This window comes from Rhinoraja longicauda, chromosome 1 (assembly GCF_053455715.1).
Source record: "Rhinoraja longicauda isolate Sanriku21f chromosome 1, sRhiLon1.1, whole genome shotgun sequence".
Taxonomy (NCBI): domain Eukaryota; kingdom Metazoa; phylum Chordata; class Chondrichthyes; order Rajiformes; family Arhynchobatidae; genus Rhinoraja; species Rhinoraja longicauda.
This window is the reverse complement of record NC_135953.1, coordinates 36,540,155-36,563,383: the sequence shown is the minus strand read 5'-3', so window position 1 is coordinate 36,563,383 and position 23,229 is coordinate 36,540,155. Positions and strand designations below refer to the sequence as shown.

The 23,229-nt window shown below is 40.0% G+C and overlaps 1 protein-coding gene and 1 pseudogene across 7 annotated transcripts in view; both read right to left on the bottom strand.

The window, feature by feature from the left end:
* celf4 (CUGBP, Elav-like family member 4) overlaps positions 1-23,229 on the bottom strand; it is a 1,071,661-nt gene that overhangs the window by 165,920 nt on the left and 882,512 nt on the right. For all 7 annotated transcript variants that reach the window (XM_078429907.1, XM_078429991.1, XM_078430145.1 and 4 more), the window contains exon 6: positions 4,675-4,818. In XM_078429907.1, coding sequence (XP_078286033.1) covers positions 4,675-4,818 — 144 coding nt within the window. The remainder of the gene's footprint in view (positions 1-4,674; positions 4,819-23,229) is intronic.
* Positions 19,077-19,172, bottom strand: LOC144601240 (U6 spliceosomal RNA; annotated as a pseudogene).

Sequence of the window (23,229 nt, the reverse complement as noted above, 5' to 3'; positions counted from 1 at the left end):
GGATGGAACTAGTGTTCTGGCGATCGCTGGTCGGTGGGGACTAGTTGGGCTGAAGGTCATGTTTCCACTTTGTCTCTCTAATCTAAACTAAAGATTGATATTTAAAGTATTTCCCCTGAAAAACATCTGATCTAAAGGCAACACTGCATTTAGCTCGAAAATGTTATTCACTTCCATTTCTATTTTTTAAATGATCTTCAATGTCGTTGCCCGCTTTTAAAACCTGCAACTCATCAGAAATAGCAGTGTTCATTTTTGCACTTCACCCTTGCCTAACCCAACTCCACCAGTTCCTCAGTTAATTGACTACACAACAGGTATTTACCAAAACTGACATTAGGGAATCTCTCCAGCTGAAGTTTCTTGCATTCTTTGGGGTGATGTGAGAATTGTGTTTTGGTTGCTTATCCCCACTCCCATGCATTAAATTGCATTTGGGACTAATGGCACTGAAAGTGTGTGGTGAGTAAATTTTTGTTGCATATTGATATGCAACCAAAGCCTAATTTCACCTCTATTCTCTCGTTCCTCATCGTCCTTCTCCCCTTTTCCTCCACTTTATTACTTTTTTCTAGGTTGCAGTGACTTTACAGTTTGCTGTGGTTGTCAAGAATGACTTTTCCTCACTGCCTTCAGAAACCTCCTTCAAACCCTTCACCATGACTAATTTACCCAGTTGTTCCATCTACTCAGTGTTGGCAATTTATGCATTGCCATGCAAAATAAGTGAGGTTTTGCCTCTTAACTGAGAAATAATATAGTCCTTCAAGTTACTATTCTGGAGAAAATGCTCAGATAATTTTGTCTTGAGATTATTGAATTCGTATTAAATCTCCACACTATTTCTGCAACACAGGCACATAGACAACGTACACACAAGAAAATATTGAATCTAGAATCTCACAGATGCTACCTGACTGGCTGAGTTCCTCCAGCAATTTGTGTTTTGATCGCCTAAACCATGTGTACAACATTCCTTCTGAAGTACATTGGGGAACTAGTTGTCCTGGGAGTGAGATTTCTCAGCAATAGATTGAGATGTTGGTGTCCTACAATTACACCCCACCTCCATCTACTCATTCCCTCCAAACCCCAATTCCCCTGCAACAGGCCCACACCTTCACCCCTCCACCAACCTTTCATTTTCATCATGTCCATCATGTCCATACCTGCACACTTGCCCCATATTCAACCAGGCTATGATCCTCCACTATCACAAGTATCTGATCCACAATATCCTCATCCAACCACCTGATTCCACTGGACTGATTCTCAAACCCACCCCCACTTCCAACTCCAGGTTCAAATTCATCCCCTTCCTTTAATCACTTATCACATAAGCAGGGTCCTGTTCGATTAGTCTCTATCCCATTGTGGACATAGGACTTTGCAAAACTGACTTACTACAATACTGAGAACTGTATTCTCCTATCTGTGTCTTCCCCTTTGCTCTACCCTTTGTTCTTGAGTTCAAAAGAAAGCTTTTCACTGTAGCTTGGTGACAATAATAAAGCTAAACCTAAATCAGGTCCTCATTCCTTCCTCCCACTCCAACCTCCCAAACTTTGCCACTTACCAAACATCACTCGTGGATTGCAATTAATTCCCAAACCAAGCAACACTATTAGAATTTGCAACGCCTTCCTTTATCTGTCTTCAATGATCCCATCTACTCCTTTTGACCATAGCACAGACTAAACTGTGTGTACAAATGCTGACTATTCTGACAAACCTGTCCCCTCACTGAAACACACCCTTAGATGACAGCACCTGATAGCATTTTTCTAAACTTGAAAATATGTGGAGGACAGTCAAATTTTTCTTAGACCGGGTGGAACTGAAGTTTAGAACTGAGGTAATGACTGAAATGATAGTTAACATCTCACCATAAAGTCCTTCTATCACAATAATTTAGCTGCATGAAAATGTCTTGGCTCATGTTTTAACATCCAGGTTCAGGAACAGTTTCTTCCCAAGAACATCAGACCATTGAACGCCAAGAACTCCAGCTAAACTCCGAACAATGGACTGCCTTGATTGCAATGGGGAGTTCGAGCTTTGTTGTTTTTGCACAATATAGTTAATTTTTTTTAATTGAACTTCTTTTTTTTATGTTGGTTTATTATATTATCTATTGAATACTGTGTTTACAAAGCTGTTGTGCTGCTACGTATGAATTTCATTGTTCCATTTTGGTGCATATGACAATAAAACACTTGACCCTTGCATAATTATGCTTGATTATGTGATTTCTTAGTAATATTGTTCATCGGGTTCGCCAGTAAAACATAATCTTGTGCATGTGGTGTGAAATTTCCTCAGATAAACATTTCAATGTATAATATGTTTTGAAAAAGGATTTAAAAAAAGTTTATTTTCATTTTTTACCTTTAACCTTAATCACATTTGTACATTTCAATCTTTGTTTAGCACTCTTTAGAGATTGAAAAAATGTTATTTGGATGTACATTATCTTTACTGTCGCTAAACACACCAGACATTCTGGTGATGTAGCAGGCATCGGGCTTTGAAAGATTCAGATCACAGAAGTTACTACGTCTTTGCAGGGAACATCTTTTTGAGGTCAACGATGAACTGAGTGGTTTGCCCGCTGACTACAAATTCCAGTCCAATGAGATCACTAGTTTGGGAGGCAGTCACCCGGTGTTGCCGCGCAATGAGATAAAAGGCTTCTCTGAGCCCAGTGGAGTGTTCTGGTGCTCCAAGCCTGCAGGCGTGCTTGATGACTGTGCAAAGTTCATCAGAGACTCAGATTAAATAGATCCAGTGAGCCAAGAATAACAAAGCAATGGTGCCTGAAAAGTTCAATGCCCATTTCAAAAACCTACTCAACTGGAAGGCTGCAAAGATAATTCTATTTTTTTTTGTGTTCCCCTATTTTCCCAGTAGTCTTCCTCTTAATTTCTGTATGTTCTATTGTTTGATCTTCATAAGCTGATCTGTGAACTGAGCTAAGTTCGTCCTTTATATGATGTAGGTAAGATCAATAAGGTAAGTCTGAAGAAGGGTCTCGACCTGAGACGTCACCCATTCCTTCTCTCCAGAGATCGTGCCTGTCCCGCTGATTTACACCTGCATTTTGTATCTATTTTCGGTTCAAACCAGCATCTGCAGTTCCTTCCTACACACATATCTAATAGATGGTCATCTGCCAAATCTAGCCTGTATCATTGCTTGAGAAGATCTATTCGACTCTCCTAACCTCTTGTCCCATTTCAAATTGTACTCAATATCATGTTTGTTGGACATGAAGGAATCATGGAACATGGTGACACGATGAGGAAACTGCAATTGAGTTGGAGGACGAACAGATACTGGATGTCCTAAGGCATACGAGGGTTGATAAATCTCCAGGGCCTAATCAGATACATCCAAGAATACAGTGGGAAGCTGGAGATGACATTGTAGGAGTCATGGCTGATATATATGAATCATCATATGACATGGGTGAGGTGCCAGAAGACTGGAGGATGGCTAATATTGTGCCTCTACTTAAGAGGTGCTGCAAAGAAACTGAGAGATGTGGGCCAAATGCGAGCTGACAGGAATAGTTGAGATTAGGTATCTTGGTCAGCATGGATAAGTTGGGCCAAAGAGCCTATTTCTATACAGTATGACTTTATGAGATGAAAATATTGATTGCCTAGTAACTTCAATGGACCACATTGTCTTTTCCTTCTATTCATGTTCTCAATTTAAGTGCAACTCCAGGTTTTTTAAAATATCTGCTACCATTAGCTACTCCAATCTTACCCCAAGTGGCATATCCAATAGATGTGGATTAATCAGCGTGAGCACCAAGAAAACATTTAAATCAATGCATTTCACACCAGGCTACAAGCTAGTCCAGTTTGCAAAATCAGAGAGACAGTGACAGTGGTCCCAGGCATGAAGTACTGGTGTGGACTCCTTTATATCTTCTGAAGGAATGCAAGCTATTACAGTGAGATTTTCAAAATGTTATCTGAGGTTTTCATTTAAAATATGTAGGAAAATAACTGCAGATGCTGGTTCAAATCGAAGGTAGACACAAAAAGCTGGAGTAACTCAGCAGGTCAGGCAGCATCTCAGGAGAGAAGGAATGGGTGACGTTTCGGGTCGAGACCCTTCTTCAGAGATGTTGGCTGACCCGCTGAGTTACTACAGCTTTTTGTGTCTACCTTTTCATTTAAAATCATTAGTACTGCTGGTTGGATTAACAATGCAATCATGCCACCATGTCTACATAACCACTGTTGAACATCTTGTACCACAGTGTTACTATAACAACAGCGTTGCTTCGAATAGCCGGAATATGTGTGTTTGGGAAACAAAGATTACAGAAATGTACCATTCAGAAGTACTGGTACACCCTAGAATATCTAAAATTGAGAAAAATTATACAGATGTAATATAGATGTATGAATATACGACACATCTGTTACATATAGATATATTGTAATATAACTATCATGGTTATATTAATGCATAATTACTGTAATAATTATAGATTTTCACATTAGTAACACTTTACTGAAATTATGAATTATCCCTGTCCTAATTCAATTTTCTGGACAAGATAAGCACTTTCCCTCTTCACCAGCCAGCAACCATGTGCAAGGGAGTTTGAGGAATTGCCTTTTGCTTCTTTAATGAAGTTGGAGTCTCACTTACTGCTTGAGCATAGGCACCATATGCACCGAACTGGATTGCCATTGGGTTGAACATCCCCATCTGCCCTGCCATTTGCTGCATGCGACGCATTGTACGTTCCTTGTCAGTATCTGCAAATTTTACCACCAGGCTTGAAGACGCCCCCTGGAAAGAAGAAATAAATGGTTTAGTTTTTAGCTTTAGAGATACAGCGTGCCACCAGGTCTGCGCCGACCACTAGCACCATCCTACGCACTAGGGACAATTTACAATTCTTACCGAAGCCAATTAACCTGCAAACCTGCACGTCTTTGGAATGTGTGAGGAAACTGGTGCACTCGGAGAAAACCCATGCGGTCACAGGGAAAGTGTACAAACTCCCTACAGACAGTACCCGAGGTCAGGATCGAACCTGGGTCTTTGGCGCTGTGAGGCAGTAACTCTACCGCTGCACCATCATGCCATCTTTAATGAATCAATGGAGGTTGCAAGCAGTGACTTCCTATAATCTCTCAGCATTTAAAAAAAAAATCTTACTTTATCTGACTTTGACTTGTAATGTTTAGAATTCAATTTGTGGAAATCATGTTTTTGACAATAATGGAGAGTATAAACATGTGGCGGTTTATATATTTTTCTGAGCTTCATCTGTTATCAGCACAGTCAAATTATCTGGACCGTAACGCATCCTAGCTCCTAGTCTTTTAAAACTCCTGCTGCCATAGTGCCTTCCTCAAACAATCTCATTTCACACTACAATTACTCTGGGGCTAATTTATTAGTGCCTAGCTTGTCACTAGCAGCAATGAAAGAAATCACTTCTGTTTACGGAACCAGGTGAAAATTTGTTTCCTTTTCTTGCCACCATGACCTGGAATTTTGATGGTTACGCAAAGAGTGTTGAACACAGTTAATTCTTCTAAATGGTGCACAAATCAATGTTTTAGCTTCGTAATTAACCAAGACAGTTATTTGCAGGGACAATTATAAGGTGGGTTTAGACTGAAGCAGAGGATTGGAAACTGCAGAATTTGACAGGGTCAATGAAATAGCACTAAGTATGGCTCTGACTCAGTAATTTGACCATACAGGGATTTATTTGAAATCTATTTTAAACATTCAATTAATTTTCCTTCTAAGCAATAGCGAAATGTATTCATTATTTGAAGCTGGAGGTAAACTAATATAAAATCCATATATCAGCCAGGAATCCGAGATTGAGGCAAACATTTTCTTTTTAATTGAGGTACAAAGATGAGGAGCTGTTGCCGACACTTGAGAAATAGTACACAACTTGAATGCAAATGATAAGACCAATAGTATTGCCCAACTTGGATTTCAAAACCTGTAGCTCATGGGAATAAGGAGTGGGGAGCAGTAAAGATTGATTGAATTGATCGATTGAATTGACTGAAAGAAAGATACACATGGATGCAGGCCCTTTGGCTCATTGAGTCCATGCAGACCATCGATCACCCAGTTTTTCATCTATTCCCACACCCGAGGGGCAATTTACTGAAGCCAATTAACTTACAACTCCACACATCTTTTGGATATGAGAGGAACTGGAGCACCTGGAGGAATCCCATGCGGTCACAGGAAGAATGTGCAAAAACTCCACACGCACGGCACCAAGTTCGGGACCGTGCCCGGGTCTCTGGCGCCGTGAGGCAGCAGCTCTGCTATTCTGCCCTCAGTGCAGACGTTTTGAGTTCTTGAAAGTTTTGGGCAGCCCAAGGAGCAAGTGCTGCTTCACATCTTCAGTGTCCCAGGTTCAGTCTTCTGCACATTCTTCCTGTGACCATGTGTGTGTTTCCTCTGAGGACAACAGTTTCCTTGCAGATTGGTGGGTCATTTACCCACTGTAATTTGGCCTTATTATGTATGTGAGTGAGAGAATCTGGGGGAAATGATGGGAACCTGTTGCCGAAGGGGCTATTCTCATGCTATATGACTCAATGGAAAGAAATATCGGTGCAGGATAACAGCATGTGTGCAGAAGGACAGTGAAGGATATGCAGGAAGTACCTGTAGATGCTGGTTTATACCAAAGATAGACAAAAAGTGCTGGAGTAACTCAGCAGGTCAGGCAGCATCTCTGGAGAAAAAGGATGGGTAACATTTTGGGTTGGAACCCTTCTTCAGACCAAAGGTAGTGAGGAGGGGGGGACTGGAGGTAGGAAAAGGCCAGAACAAATCAGGGTCGGCAACAGTTGACCAAGAAAAGGTGAAGCCCACAATGGCCCATTGTTGGCTGGGGAAGAAGTGATAATGAGAGGGGTACAGGGATATGAACAGTGGAACTGGTAGGACAACTAGGGTGGGGATGGGGGAGATAGAGGGAATGCAGTGGTTACTTGAAATTAGAAAAATCAAAGTTCATATCGCTGGGTTGCAAGCTGCCCAAGCAAAATATGAAACGTTGTTCTTCCAATTTGCGTGTGGCCTCACTCACTCTGAGAGTGGAGGAGGCCCAGGACAGAAAGATCAGTATGGCAATGGGAAAGGGTAGTTAAAATGTTTGGCAACCGGGAGATCGTAGGATGTGCAGGATGTGTAACGCTAGGAATCCTGGAGAAATGATAGAGTCAGAAATTGGTCTTTGGTTGCTGTGGCTAAGCATGCACCATGGTAACTGCTGCTTATGTAGCCCACGTGATTACAACATTTGGAATGGAATACCACTGGCATTAGTGAGAACACAGCTCCTGGATACAGTTGGCAAGCAAGGAAAAAAAAATCCTGTTCTGACGAATCAGAGAAAAGCATCATCAAAATAAAGACAATATATGAAAGAAAAATGGGAAGCCATGAGTAAGGAAAAGAACACTTGTCAAGCATTAAGTTGTTTAGTTATTTTATATCTAATTCCTTGGAGCACTAGGATTAGCTTTGATGAATTGTGTTCAGCTCGGTTTTAAGAAGCTGTATCAATGACTCAAGGCAGTTTGTCAAAACGACAAAGAAATTCTGCACAGAAATGTAGAATAATAACAAACACAATACAAAAAAATGTACTTTATATAATCCTGCAAACCATAAATCTAGAGATGCTGTGAAACTAAATCCAGTATAATTTTAATGAGAACGTGCCCAGTTTTCAGTCTCTGCCACTCTCTTCTCCGCTGGAACATTAGTGTTTGAATGCTTAATGCATTTTTATTAAATTTCTCTTCACTATCTTACAAAAGACACTGATCCATCTATTTTATTATCCTGCAGCACAATTTTCAGATAGTTATTACTACTTTTTCAGCATCTGTGCACATGAGCTATGGCTAAAGATGATGAAACTGCAGTTGTTATTTTGCTTGTATTTCACATTAAACACATCAAATCAGAGTGCAGAATAAAACACTTTGCACCAAGAAGAGAAAATGACAGAAATATTCAGCAGATCAGGCAGCACCAGTGATAAGGAAAACAGACTTAACATTTCAAGCGTGTGTAGGAAAGAACTGCAGACGCTGGTTTAAATCAAAGGTAAACACAAACTGCTGGAGTAACTCAGCGGGACAGGCAGCATCTCTGGAGAGAAAGAATGGGTGACTTTTGGGGTCGAGTCTGAAGAAGGGTCTCGACCCGAAATGTCATCTATTCCTTCCCTCCAGAGATGCTGCCAGTCTCACTGAGTTACTTCAGCAGTTTGTGTCCACCTAACATTTCAAGTAGTTGTCTTTTCATTTGAAGTGGGGAAAATTAGTATTGTAACAGATTTTAATCAAGTCCAAAGCCAGCGAGAGGTGGGAGAGGGGACAGAAGAAGAAAATAATTTCTGTGATAGGGTCAAAGGCGAAAGAGATCAAATGACAAAATGGATTATACTACAATGATGAGCAGCACAATGGCACAGCAATTACTATTGCTGCCTTACAGCTTCAGAGATCCTGCTTCAATCCTGACCTCAAGTGTCTGTGGGAACTAAGCATCTCCTCTTGTAGGTTTTCTCTGGGTGCTCTGACACCCTCCCACATCTCAATGGTTAACTAGTGGGTTAATTGGCTTCACTAAATTACTGCTCAATGTAGGAAAATGACAGACAGGGTCAATGTGAGAAACTTTCCCCCTCAACAGATGTGTCTGCATGATGGGCATTTGTGAGATAAAATAAGTCGTTGGGGCACAGGGCAGAAAGCTGAAAGGAAATGAGACAAATAGGATTTCTCTCTGGGAGGCAGTGTGGACCTGGTGAGCCGAATAGCCTCCCTATGTGTCCTACAAGATTGTAAGGGTGCAAGACAAAACATGATGACATTGGTTGAAGTACCTAAAGAAAGGAAGGGTCAAGAGGTCTTGCAAATGGTAAATGTGGAATTATTCGTGATGCTGGTTGCTGAGAGTAAATGTGAGCAGAAGATTTATAGGGAGAGGTTGGATAGGCTTGGTCTTTTTTCCCTGGACCACAGGAGGCTGAGGGGTGACCTTATTGATGTATATAAAAACATGAAAGACATAGATAAGGGTAAAGAACCATGGTTTTTATTTTTCCCCAAAGATATTAAAGTCTAAAATTAAAGGGTATGGGTTTAAGGCAGGAAGGGACAGATTTGAAAGGGATCTGAGGAGCAACTTTTTCCACACAGAGGATGGTGGGTACATGAGTTGCCTCCGGGTAGCATGAAATATCCATGCAAGAACCAGCACATGTCCAAACATCCACGGAAGAACCAGTGTCAAAGGCAGGAACAATGATGACATTTAAAAGACACTTGGACAGCTACATGAATAGCTAAGATTTGGAGAGATATGGGCCAGGTGCAGGCAGGTGGGATGAACATGGTTTAGCAACTTGGTTGGTATGGACCAGGGTGGTGAATCAGTGGAATTCTTTACCACAGAAGGCTGTGGCAACCAAGTCAATAGATATTTTTTAAGGCAGAGATAGATTATTGATTAGTACGGGTGTCAGGGTTTATGGGAAGAAGGCAGGAGAATGGGGTTGGGAGGGAGAGATAGATCAGCCATGATTGAATGGTGGAGTAGACTTGATGGGCCAAATGGCCTAATTCTGCTCTTATTACTTATGACCTTATGATCAACAGTGAAATTAAACTTTCACGTTCATGCCAAAGGAAAATAGAAAAGTAGGTGAAGCTCCATACATCTTTCATAGTCACCCTGCTTCTTGAAGACATGCCGCTATAAAAGATTCTGCAACTTTATTTCTAATTAAATTGCACAGAATTTCTCCCTTTGTCACATCCTATTCCTTGATACATAATTAGTTTAGACAGAACATAAGATTAATTCATATTTCCTCCTCCTACGGTTTTAACAAACATTCAAAAGCATTTTCATTTCCTCACTTATTCACCCACACTGTCTCACTTGTGTAAATTGAAAGGAACCCAAAATTCGCCAAACCTTATGCGACATACAAAACTCACAGTAATTCACAAATTTTAAATCAGTTAGAAACCAAAAATTGATTGACACTGAATGGCGGAGTAGACTTGATGGGCCGAGTGGCCTAATTCTGATCCTATCACTTATGACTAGTTGGGCTGTTTCTGCCTATGTCTGTGCTCTACAACTCTATGACTCTGGTGCTCAAATCTCTGTTGAGATTTATGCAGAAGGTGCTGATTGAACAAGCAATAATCTTGTCTTTGTCATTTACACTTTTCTTTAGATATTGATCCGAAATATTGCAAATGCTAGAAATCTGAAATAAAACAGAAGTTGTTGGAGATACTCAGCAAGCCAAACAGCATGGATACAGCAACTTTGGCCCACAGTATCAATGATGGGCATCATGTACTGTACCTATCCATATTTATACCATCTTTTGCCGTCTGCCTATGCCACTTCTGATAGTGCTGGTTCCTTCAAAGATGTTTGGATATGCAGACCAACGTACTTCTTTTCCTTAGTACTTGCCATTCAATATATATTAGTTCTCCCAAGGTGTACCACTTCACATTTTGTAGGATTAAATTCCATGTGTCCATCTTACCAACTCATCAATGTCAAAGACTAGCCTTTTCAATATGAGCAACAACACCATTAGCCTTATTACTTACTAATCATACGTCCATATAGTTAATGTATATAACAAACAACAAAGGTTCCAGGGTACAGGCTTTCAATCACATTAATGACTCTCAAGCATCACCTCTGTCATCTACTACCAAACATTTTAGATCCAAAGGTAGATACATAAAGCTGGAGTAACTCAGCGGGACAGGCAGCATCTCTAGAGAGAAGGAATAGGTGACATTTCGGATCCAGATCCTTCTTCAGAACCTTGGCTCTCGACCCAAAACGTCACCCATTCCTTCTCTCCAGAGATGCTCCCTGTCCTGCTGAGTTACTCCAGCTTTTTGTGTCTATCTTCAATTTAAACCAGCATCCGCAGTTCCTTCCTACATATTTGGATCCAATTTGCAAAATTACTTTGGATACCGTGGACTGCATTCTATTGCACCGGTCTCTCGTGTGGAACCCTGTTAAAAGGCTTTACTAAAGTTTAGAAAGACTATATCAATTACGCTATCCACATCAACATATTAGGTCAATCAAATTTGTCATACAGCATCTCCGGCGGTCCCTGATCAGTTTCTGCTTTTCCAAATGTGGATTAATATGGTCCCTCAAGATTTTTTATTCTAATTATATCCCTACTAATGATGTTAGATTTACAGCCTTGAAATAACTTGGCTTATCCCTGCTGGCATTCTTGAATAAAGATTTTACATTTGCTGCCCTCCAGTGATTTGGCATTTCTTCTGTAGCCAGAGTAGACTGAAAACTTCTGTAGGAGCCCCATATATCTCCTCCTTTGCATCTTTTTGAGCTGTTGTTCACAGCGTCACTGAATTACGAAGTTATACAATACAGAAACATGATCTTTAACCCAAATTGTTCATGCTGACCAAGATGTCCATCTGAGTTGGTTCCATCTGCCTGCATTTGGCTCATATCTCTCAAAGTTTTTTCTATACATGCACTTGGCCAAATGTAAAACATTTTAAACATTGTAATTGTATCCACCTCTTTAGCTTCCTTTGGCAGATTTTTCCATATACCCAGCACACTCTGTGTGAAATAGTTGCCCCTCTGGTCCTATTTACGTCTCTCCCCTCTCAGCTTACATCGATGCCCTTCAGTTTTAGACTGCTCTACCCTGGAAAAACAAGACTGTGGCCATCCATTTTATGTCCACCCTTTGGGATTTTACATGCCGCTAGAAAGTTACCCCTCAATCTAACTACACTACTAAACTCTAAGGAAAAAAGTCCCAGGCTATCCAGCCCTTCCTTATCACTCATTCTCGCCAATCATTTCTGCACCCTTTCTAGCATAATGACATCTTTCTGCGAGCTAGGCGAATAGAACAATGCATAGTCTCACCAATGACTTGCATTGTTGCACAATAGCGCACCCATTGCTTTGCAGCCTTTCCTTACCACTCATTTTCGTCACTCTTTTCTGCACCCTTTCCAGCTCAATGACATATTTTCTACAGCTAGGCAACTAGAACAATGCAGCGTCTCAACAATGCCTTGTATAGTTGCAAAATAACGTGCCAATTGCTGTGCTCAATGCTCTGCCTTTAAAGAATCAGGTATCACAAATGCTTTCCTCGCCACCTGTGAAACACTTTTTAGGAAATTATGTTCTGTGCATCATGGAATGCCCTTGAATCAACATATCTTACCTCAAGGGCATCTGCAATTCCACGCTCCAATGCATGAATGCTACAACGCTCTGACACACAAACCTGTAAAATGCTGATCGTCAGGTCAAGGGCACAAGTAATAGGAGCAGAATTAGGCCATTCGGTCCATCATGTCTACTCCGCATAATCCCTGACACCTGTACTAATCAAGAATCTATCTATCTCTGCTTTAAAAAAATATCCATTGACTTGGCCTCCACAACCTTCTGCTGCAAAGAATTCCACAGATTCACCACCCTCTGACTTAAGAAATTCCTTCTCATCTCCATCCTAACGGAATGTCCTATAATTCTGAGGCTATGACCTGCAGTCCTAGACTCTCCCACTAGTGGAAACATCCTCTCCACATCCACGCTATCCAAGCTGATGCTCATCTTGCAGCAAGCTGACGCTTCTCTCCCCTTTCTCTAATCTGCTGAGTTTTATTATGCTTTCTTTTTTATGTTAGATTTCCAGCATCCAGAATATGTTGCATTCGAGGAACCATATTTGCAATTTGGGGCATCAGGTTATTGGCCAGACTTGCATTCATTTTTGACAATGAGTTCTGTCACGTTAGAAAGAGAAGAAATGTAATAAATGTTTTAATAAATGTAATAAATGTAATAAATAAATGTTTTTTAAATTCATTTTTATTTTGTTATTTTTAAAAATTTTGTCAAACTTTTGAAAGCATTAATTTTAGTATATTTCCACTGGAAAATGTGGAGAGCTGCAGTAATATATTGTTTTCCATTATACGTGTCCATGCTAAGATGATAGATTAATGATTGTAAAAATAATGGGTGAGTTCTATTATTATACCTCCAGACAAATGTCTTATATGATGAGAAATTGTATAATGTGGCCTCACAGACTAACAATGGAGTAATCAATGCCGGTGGACTTGATACATAAGAAAAATCATACTCAAAATTACTAATTCTTCCTTTGCTTCATATTTTCAATCGCTGTTCTCTTTAGAAACTCAATTAATATATTATTGAATCCATTTACATTAATGGCTTTCTCTAACAATCTATTAAACAACAGCGCTAACTTTTGGCTGGAGATGTAAAACCTAACTTGTTCATTTTTAACCCAACTCCCCAGCTACTTGAATACTTCATGATAATGAATATTGCAATTTTCCTTCATAATCTTCAAACCCCAATTAAGTCACCTTGAAGTCTCCTTTTTCACAAAGAAATGAGGCTCTACTTCCTTCACCTTTATGCATAATTTAGTTGGTAGGAATGGGTGTTTGGAGCATGTTTGTTGCTTAGAACAGAAAATCTCTAGTAAATAAAGACTCTGTGCTCAACTTGCTTTGGTTCGAAACATCCTTCAGCATGTAGACGAGCTGCACTACAGAAACAGCAGCTGACAAAAAAAGTATTCCACCAGACAACACACAGACATTATTCCAACTAATGCTCTTTAATTTTACATATCCTAGCGTAAAGTATTTTTTAATGTGCAAAATCATTTCCTACTCATCATCATTAGAATAATTTCTTAATTGCATTAAATTTGTATCTCAATTTAAAATAAAGTGAAGTGTGCTAATTTATTTGATTAATTCAAGTTAAGCAAATAACTCATTTGTTCTCAAATGTTAGTCAAAAGTATTCACAGAGAAGGAATTTACTGGAACAACGAGTGCTATACTATCCTTCATTCATGTATAATTAAAGTAAATATATAGATTTTTTTATCAAATAATTTCCTGTTCCATTATTTTCTTTGTCTAAATCACAACTGTCACTTTTCATTTCCTTCTTTGGTTATTGCTTTTTTACACTAATTTTCCAAAACAGAAATTCAGTTACCAATTTTAATTTCAATATTTCAATAAACCTAAACTACTCTACAGTTATATTGCAACAAGATAAAAAAAACATCCATCCGCCAGTCATGTCCATACTAAATGGAAAAGACTACTGATATTTGTTTATTCTGATATTTGAATTTTAATTGGAGTCTTTTGAAGATAATGGCTTCATTTCGCAATAACATTGATGAAAGAAGTATTTTTCCGAGCTCCTAACTCAATCACATAAAGAAAAAAATATCAGATGGTGGGAAAAGTTCAAGAATTTAATTGGAACCTGTGGGGTTACTTTTTTTTATAGAAAGGGTGGTGAGTATATGAAATGAATTGTTGGTGAAGGTTAAGGTTCAGGTACTATCATAACATTTAAGAGACAACTGGACAGGTTTAGAGGGATATGACAGGATAGGACAGGGTATGAGCCAAGCGTGGGCAGATGGAACCATGGGCAACACGATGGCACAGCGGTAGAGTTGCTGCCTTGCAGTGCTTTCAGTGTTAGAGACCCAAGTTCGATCACATCTACGGGTGCTGTCTGTAGGGAGTTTGTATGTTCTCCCCGTGACCGTGTGGGTTTTCTCTGAGATCTTAAGTTTCCTCCCACACTCCAAAGAAGCACTGGTTTGTATGTTAATTGGCTTGGTATAAATGTAAATTGTCCCTAGTGTGTGCGTAGGATAGTGTTAATATGCGGGGATCACTGGTCGGCGCGGACTTGGTGAGCCGAAGGGCCTGTTTCCGCGCTGTATCTCGAAACTAAACTAAATTAGTTTAGATGAGGCATGCTGGTCGGCATGGGCAAGTTGGGCCGAAATGCCTGTATCCATGCTGTATGACTTTAAGTAAACACTTGCTCCACACATCTCCTTTAAACTTTTCCCCTCTCATTTTAAAGCTCTGGCCTCTAGTATCTGATTTTTCCATCCTGGGAAAAAAATTCTGACGATCTACCCTATCTCATAATTTTATAATTTTATACACTTTTGAGGTATCCCCTCAACTCCTGACATTCTAGAGAAAACAACCTCAGTCTGGCCAACCTCTCCTTGTAGCTAACCATAGTGATTGCAGAGGTTGTATAAATTTCCTGTTGTGGACTTATCTTCAACTGTTTGTGGCTGGGTTGCTATTTTATCATGAGTGATTAAGTACTTACGGTTTGGTTCTCGAAGAAGTTAAATCAATATAGCATTGACTAATTTGCAAGAAACCCATTCTACACTTCCATTATTCAATTCTTCTCAATTATGCCTTGTTAATTGTTATACTGATGTCCCATATTCCTGCCCTTGTAGAAAAAAGTTATTTATTTGGTTAGAATATTTTTACCCCTTCACTGTTTGAAGATCCCAAAACATGTTACAAGGATGTTGCCAGGAGTTAAGGGCATGAGTTGTAGGGAGTGGTTGGGCAGGCTAGGTATTTATTCCTTGGAGCACAGGAGCATGAGGGGTGATCTTCTGGAGGTTTATAAGATCATGAGAGGAATAGATAGGGTAGATGCACAGTCTTTTACCCAGAATAGCAGTATCAAGTAGAGGACATAGGGTTAATGTGAGAGAAGAAAAATTTAATAGGAGCCTGAGGGTAACTTTTTCACACAGAGGGTGGTGGGTATATGGAACAAGCTGCCAGATGAGGTTGTTGAGGCAAGTGTTATAACAACATTTGAAAGATACATAGACAGGAAAGGTTTAGAAGGATATGGGCCAAAAGTGGGGACTAGTGTAGATGGGGCATCTTGGTCGACATGGGCAAATTGGGCCAAAAGGCCTGTTTCTTGCTGCATGACTCTATGTAACGCATGGAACTGGTGAAATTACAGTTTTCTGTGTTCTGCTTAGACATTGGGGAATGTGGAGAATTTTCTGTTTATGAACTATTCAAAAGACTGTGTTTGTCGGATAGATGCAGCAAAGCATTACTATGCTTAAATTCAAGCTCATTGGATAAGCTCAGTCCCATAGCAGGTTTACCTTTTTTTAAAAACATTTTGGGTAACATTAATCACATTTTGAAGCTCTGAAATGATAGCAGCCCACTTTCGCCTTAAATAGAGTTATAGAACCATAGAATCATACAGCACAGAAAAAGTCCCCTTGGCAGTAAATGCCCATGGAACACTTTGACCCGAGCTACAATCATCCCATTTAACTGCATGAGGTCCATATCCTTCCGTGCCTTGGCGTTTCACAAACTTGTCTGGATGCTTCTTAAATATGCCGAGAGAGTTTGTTTCCATCTCCTCTTCGAGCAGTGCATTTCTGACTCCAACCACCTGTCCTCCTGTGTGAAATACTTTCTCCTTGGGTTCTCCTCTAAACCTCCTATCTCTCACCTTAGACCTGTGATCTCTTATCTGAGACACCCCCACAGTGGGTAAAAGAATTTAACAATCTACTCTATTGATCTCCTTTACAATTTTGTCAAGTTAGGAAAAGGGGACGTACAACGAGATCTGGGTGTCCTAGTGCATCAGTCACTGAAAGGAAGCATGCAGGTACAGCAGGCAGTGAAGAAAGCCAATGGAATGTTGGCCTTCATAACAAGAGGAGTTGAGTATAGGAGCAAAGAGGTCCTTCTGCAATTGTACAGGGCCCTGGTGAGATCGCACCTGGAGTACTGTGTGCAGTTTTGGTTGCCAAATTTGAGGAAGGATATTCTTGCTATTGAGGGCGTGCAGCGTAGGTATACTAGGTTAATTCCCGGAATGACGGGACTGTCGTATGTTGAAAGGCTGGAGCGACTAGGCTTGTATACACTGGAATTTAGAAGGATGAGAGGGGATCTTATCGAAACATATAAGATTATTAAGGGGTTGGACACGTTAGAGGCAGGAAACATGTTCCCAATGTTGGGGGAGTCCAGAACCAGGGGTCACAGTTTAAGAATAAGGGGTAGGCCATTTAGAATGGAGATGAGGAAAAACGTTTTCAGTCAGAGAGTTGTGAATCTGTGGAATTCTCTGCCTCAGAAGGCAGTGGAGGCCAATTCTCTGAATGCTTTCAAGAGAGAGCTAGATAGAGCTCTTAAGGATAGCGGAGTCAGGGGGTATGGGGAGAAGGCAGGAACGGGGTACTGATTGAGAATGATCAGCCATGATCACATTGAATGGCGGTGCTGGCTCAAAGGGCTGAATGGACTACTCCTGCACCTATTGTCTATTGTCTATGACCTATTTATAGACCCTCTTTTAGGTATCAACCTCCTTCTTTGCAAATTCACCGTATCTGAACAAATTCATCCTATCTATTCTCTTTATAACTGACTTGCTCCAATCCAGGCAATAGCCTGGTAAATCTCATCTGCATCTGCATCTGCTCCAGCATATGACTTCTTCAGTTCCTATTGACTTGCTGCAGTTCTTCTATATGAGATATCCCCAGAATTTTGCTGGATAAGGAGTTACAGGATTTAGAGACACAAGAGACTGCAGATGCTGGGATATGGAGCAAAAATGCAAACTGCTGGAAGAATTCAGTGCATCATGCAACAAAGGGATGGGTGATGTTTCATGTTAAGACCCTGCATCACAATCCAAAATGTCAACCATCGCTTAGCCAAAGCAGATGAAGCTGAGTTCCTCCAGCAGTTTGATTTTTGCTCCAGTTCCAGGATTTAGTTCACAACATAAAAGTCCTGACTCATTGGGAAAAAAAAATGCATAAAATATTCCAGCCATGTTACTGGAATTAATTTCAAAAAGGTAAAAATAATCTGATTTAACTCATAATGAAATGGCCTCAAGATACATTCTAGCACTGATCAACTATGTTAATGACTGCTTATTTTAGGCAGAAGCCTCCGCACCTCTGAAATCCTATTGAGATGTACAGCTGTGTTTTATTCATGCAGAAACAACAATCAAAAAGGCATTATAAGGCTGCACACCAAAAAAAATATATTGTAGTTTGTGGATTTGTACTGCTCGTCTTAAAGCCTATGCAAATTAAGCACATTTAAGAGAAAATATAAGCCCCTTGAACAATATCCTTCAACTTCACAAAGGCTCTGCAGTGTGGTTTGCAAAGCTTTCTTTCCTCAATTGTTTACCAGATTTTATTATCGACGGTTATATTATTTATATAGAATAATAGGTATTTGCGATGCATAATATAATTATCGATAATGGATTATGGTAAACATTCGAGACGTTCTTGAATGCCTGACAGAATGACTAAAAAAGATTTTAAAAAGTAAATAACTTCAGGAGGAAAAACTCAACATATGCCAAAATATGCCCCAGAACAACTTGTAGGAAATGTAAAGACCATAAGACGTGTGAGCAGAATTAATCCATTCGGCCCATCGAGTCTGCTCTGTCATTCAATCGTGGCTGATCTATTTTTCCCTCACAACCCCATTCTCCTGCTTTCTCCTCGTAACCTTTGATGGCCTTACTATTGAAGAACTTATCAGTCTCTGCTTTAAAAATACCCAATGATTTGCCCTCCACTGCCATATGTGGCAATTAATTCCACAGATTCACCACCGTATAGAACAGGAATAGACTCTTCAGCCACAATGACTGTGCCGAACATGAGGCCAATTAAATTAATCTCATGTGCTGCACATGATCCATATTCCTCCATTCCCTGGATATACATGTGCCCACTAAAACGCCTCTTAAACACCAGTATCATATTAGTTTCTACTATCAGACCATGTAGCTCATTCAGGCACCCACCACTCTTTGTGTAAAAAACTTGCCCTGCACATTTCTTTAAATATTTCCCCTCACACTTTAAAGTTATTCCCTGTATTCTTTGACATTTCCACTCTGGGAAAAAGGTTCGGACTGTCGAACCTATCAATGTCTTTCATCATTTTATATACTTCTACGAGGTATCCCCTCAACCTCTGATGTTCCAGAGAAAATATTTTGTTTGTCTATTCTCTCTTTTTGGCTGATATCCCACAATCCAGGCTGTAAAAAAGCAATGCTTCACGAATTTATCCTTGTGCAGGGGCCTTGCTAATCTTCCTTGTATCATTCCCATTTTAGTATATGTGCTGCTTTAGCTCTCTTGTTTCACCCATCCCCACCTTCCAAAAGTGCTGCGCTTTGATGGGCAGTCATTCCTCCAGCACTTGCGAAATGTGTTCAATTGGATCTGTTGTGACAAAGATCTTGAATTTCCAGCATGAGTCTGGTCCAAAGATGGAAGCATATAGATATTATCCTTATGCAATGAGTGATTAAGGGATACAGGGAGAAAGCTGCAACAGGACGATCAACCATGATCACACTACTGTAAATGATGGAATAGGCTTAAATAGCTAAATAGCCTATTCCTGCTGCTTTATCTCATATTTCAATGAGCATTTTGTTCTCTTTGAGTTAGTTCAGTTTATTGTCACGCATACTGAGGTACAGTGAAGTGCTTTCATTGCATGCTAACCAGTCAGCGGAAAGACAATACATGATTACAATCGAGCCATCCACAATGTACAGATACATGATGAAGCGAACAATGTGAATAACGTATAGTGCAAGAGAGAGTCCAGTAAAGTCCAATCAAAGATAGCCTGAGGGTCCCCAATGAGGTAGAGCGTTCTGCCTTGATAGTGGTTGAAAAACAGTGTTAAAAAGTATTTCTGTCGGATGAAATACTAAATGGAACAATGCTGAGAACAATTGATATGATAGTCGACCTGTTATAATTTCATTGGGTGAAGTAAAACGGGAATTGGATCAAGGGCACTTACAGGCAGGTCCTGTAACCCTCTCAAGGGAAGTAAACTCACTCATCGCCCTGGAGTAGTTCAGAAGCAAATAAAGTTTATCTATCAGGAAATCACATCAATGACAATGTAGTGTAAGAAAATAACTGCAGATACTGGTACAAATCAAAGGTATTTATTTCACAAAATGCTGGAGTAACTCAGCAGGTCAGGCAACATCTCAGGAGGGTGACGTTTCGGGTCGAGACCCTTCAGATTGACATCAATGACAATCGTCGTGACCTTTTCTTCATTAACTAATTGCTAAAATGGCAATACCATTCAATAAGGTGGAATCAATCTATTTAAACAAAACATGTTTTTTCTAATGGCCAACTTGTTGCTTGGAATCATAACAAGTAAGAACTTAAGATAATAATTACCATGAACTAATAAGATGGTTGTGGTAGTTGGAGGCCAATCATCACAACCACAATTTACTATTGTCCTGAAACGTCACCTATAAATGTTCTCCAGAGATGCTGCTTGACCTGTTGAGTTACCTCAGCACTTTGTGTCCTCCATTAACTGTCCCAATGTTCATGTCTTTATCCACAGTATGAACAGATGAGAAATACTCATAGAGGCTCATTTAGGCAATTTATTGAGCACTCAATTATCTAATCAATGGCTACCTTGACATCTCCCGCTGCTGCTCCACTTGGAGGTTTTTCTCCAAGTCACACATCATCCTGACTTGAAAATATATCACTGATTCTTCACCGTCCCTGGGTCCAAATCCTGAAACTTTTTCCCTAACAGCATAGTGGGTCAGTAGCGTCTCAAGTCTGCAGCGGTTCAAGAAGGCAGTTCACTAGAGGCTTGGGGCAGTTCAAGAGCCACTAGGGATGGGCAATTACAATGCTATCTCAGCCTGCAAACCCACGTTCCTTGAGCAGAGCTCAACATCATCCGCCTAGTGGAAACTGACAAGAAATGAGTTTACCAGTGATTTTGTACCATCCCAATTTTACTTTTTATCGATGGAATCTTTGGGCAAGCAAGGAATTGAAATATTAATATTAGATTTTGATGTTGGTAGACCTAAGACACTGCAGATGCTGGAATCTTGAGCAAAAAACAATATGATGGAGGAACTTGGCAGGTGAGGCAATATCTGTGGAAGGAAATGTACAGACGACATTTCATTTCAAGACTCTCTGGATAAAAGAGTGGAGGGGATATAACCAGCATAATGAGGAAGGAGATTAGTAGAAAGTTGGCACATGATGGGTGGATCCAAGTGATGAGGGATTGCTGGAGTTAGATGAGGGAAGAGAGGAATGAGGAGAACAATAGATACAATGATGTTGGTAATCTAGCCACTTCCAAATTGTCAAGGAGTATTAACCAAAGAGGTTAATTACAGATCAGATATGATCTTACTGACTGTCAGAACATATTTAATGGATTAAATGGCATTGATTTATTTCTGAGTTTTCTTGGAATATTTCCTTGATATAACCTCAATACAGTGGGTGCTTTTTGTAAAGAAGAAGGAGGCTAAACGAGAATATGTCAAACTGGCACATGGACAGTTCAGATTTCTGAAAGCACCTGGTATGTTTCTGACCGAGCTTTAATGGGTTGACCCCAATGTTTGCGAAGGGGAGAGCTTCTACCCTTTACAAAGTTCATAAACAGGATGGAGTAGGTCAAATCAAATGTCTGTTCTGGTATTTATTTTTGCTGTAGCAAACCAAAATAACATTGGTGCCAAAGTGGCTTTGTGACATACAAGTAAATGGTAAAAATATGTATTTATATTTAAAAGATATATAATATCTGGAAAGCCCAGAAATAAAAGAGAGATTATCTATGTCTGAAGTGCCAAGAAAATGAAGAGGTCCCAGCTAGGAAAGAGTCGGAGGCAGGACTTAAATCCCACTGGGTAACAGCTGCAAAGAAGCACCCTGTTATGGTAGTTAACAAAGCATGAGGAATGTTTGACTGGGAGAAAGATTACAACATCTCACAGTGAAATGACAAAGTGAAGCTGTGGACTGTCAAGGAGATTCATCTTGATCATTACGCTGGTGCTTGATAATCCTCATTCCGCACAAAGCATGCAATTAAAGCCAAGTTAACATGTCTCAAAATTATTGTGAGCAGATTTATGAAAACCTGCCATTAGCAATATTTTGGCCATATAGATAAAAAGAAAGGCTCCAGTAATTACCATTTTTATGTTATCTACACTATGATAATTCACTTGAAAAGGAGCATCAGGATTGTCAGCAGTGCTTCCTGCCTTGTCCCAGGTGGCCATGCTTCACACTGTTATATGTCACCCAAAGATATTATTTAGGCTGCAGTGTGATTAAAGCTACTAACATTAAAATAATGTCTTTTAATTCCTGCTGTGAATGGCGTGGTGGATCTGTTCTCTTCTCCTTTGCTGCTTTTCTACAAAATGTACTAATTAATCAGGGAACTCTGAGATGACACACAAAAATAATCCTGCAGCCTCAATGAGCTGATAATCTGCCTACTAAAAATTCAATATTTTCATCTCATTTTGGCAGGCGCTGAGGGAGCAAACTTGTAGTTTCCCAGTTGTCAGTTGCCATAACCTTTAACCCCCAACATCTGATGTTTTATTGCGCATCCGTGTCCATTCCCAATGAAAACAAACATAATTTGTTGCCTGTTGTTAAAATCATTATTTTTTGTCCACTAATTATGCTTACAGCTTTGTAAATCAATTTGTTTCATACTACATGTGGAATTGTCCATACAGCAGCCAGGAGAGCAGTGTTTCCTTAATTTCTACGCATCCATAGAAAGAAAATCTGAACCAATAATACCAAAAGATAAACAGCGGACCCACTGGTAAATACAGGCTATTATCCTAGTACGGATATCAGGGGGTGGCACGGTGGCGCAGTTGCTGCCTTACAGCATCAGAGACCCCGGGTTCGATCTATTGTTGCTGTCTGTATGGAGTTTGTATGTTCTCCCCATGACCTGTGTGGGTTTCTCAGGGAGCTCCGGTTTCCTCCCACAGTCCAAAGACATGCAGGTTTGTTGGCTAATTGGTTTGGTGCAAATTTAATTTGTCCCTAGTGTATAGGATAGTGTCAGTAAGCGCGATCATTGGTCGGCGCGGACTCGGTGGGCCACAGGGCCAGGTTGCACGCTGTACCTTTAACCTAAACTAAACTAAATTAGTAACAACAAATTTGCTAATATGGTGCACATTGCCAGAGAGTGTAGTGCCAACAGGTTTTATGATCTGAATCCTGATATCGATCAGAGATTAGAAAGTGAGAAAGCTTCGAGGCTGCTCGAGTTTGGTTGATGTGGGGCATTTGAATTTATGTCTTTGCATGATCAATAACTTACAGCATTCCTTCCT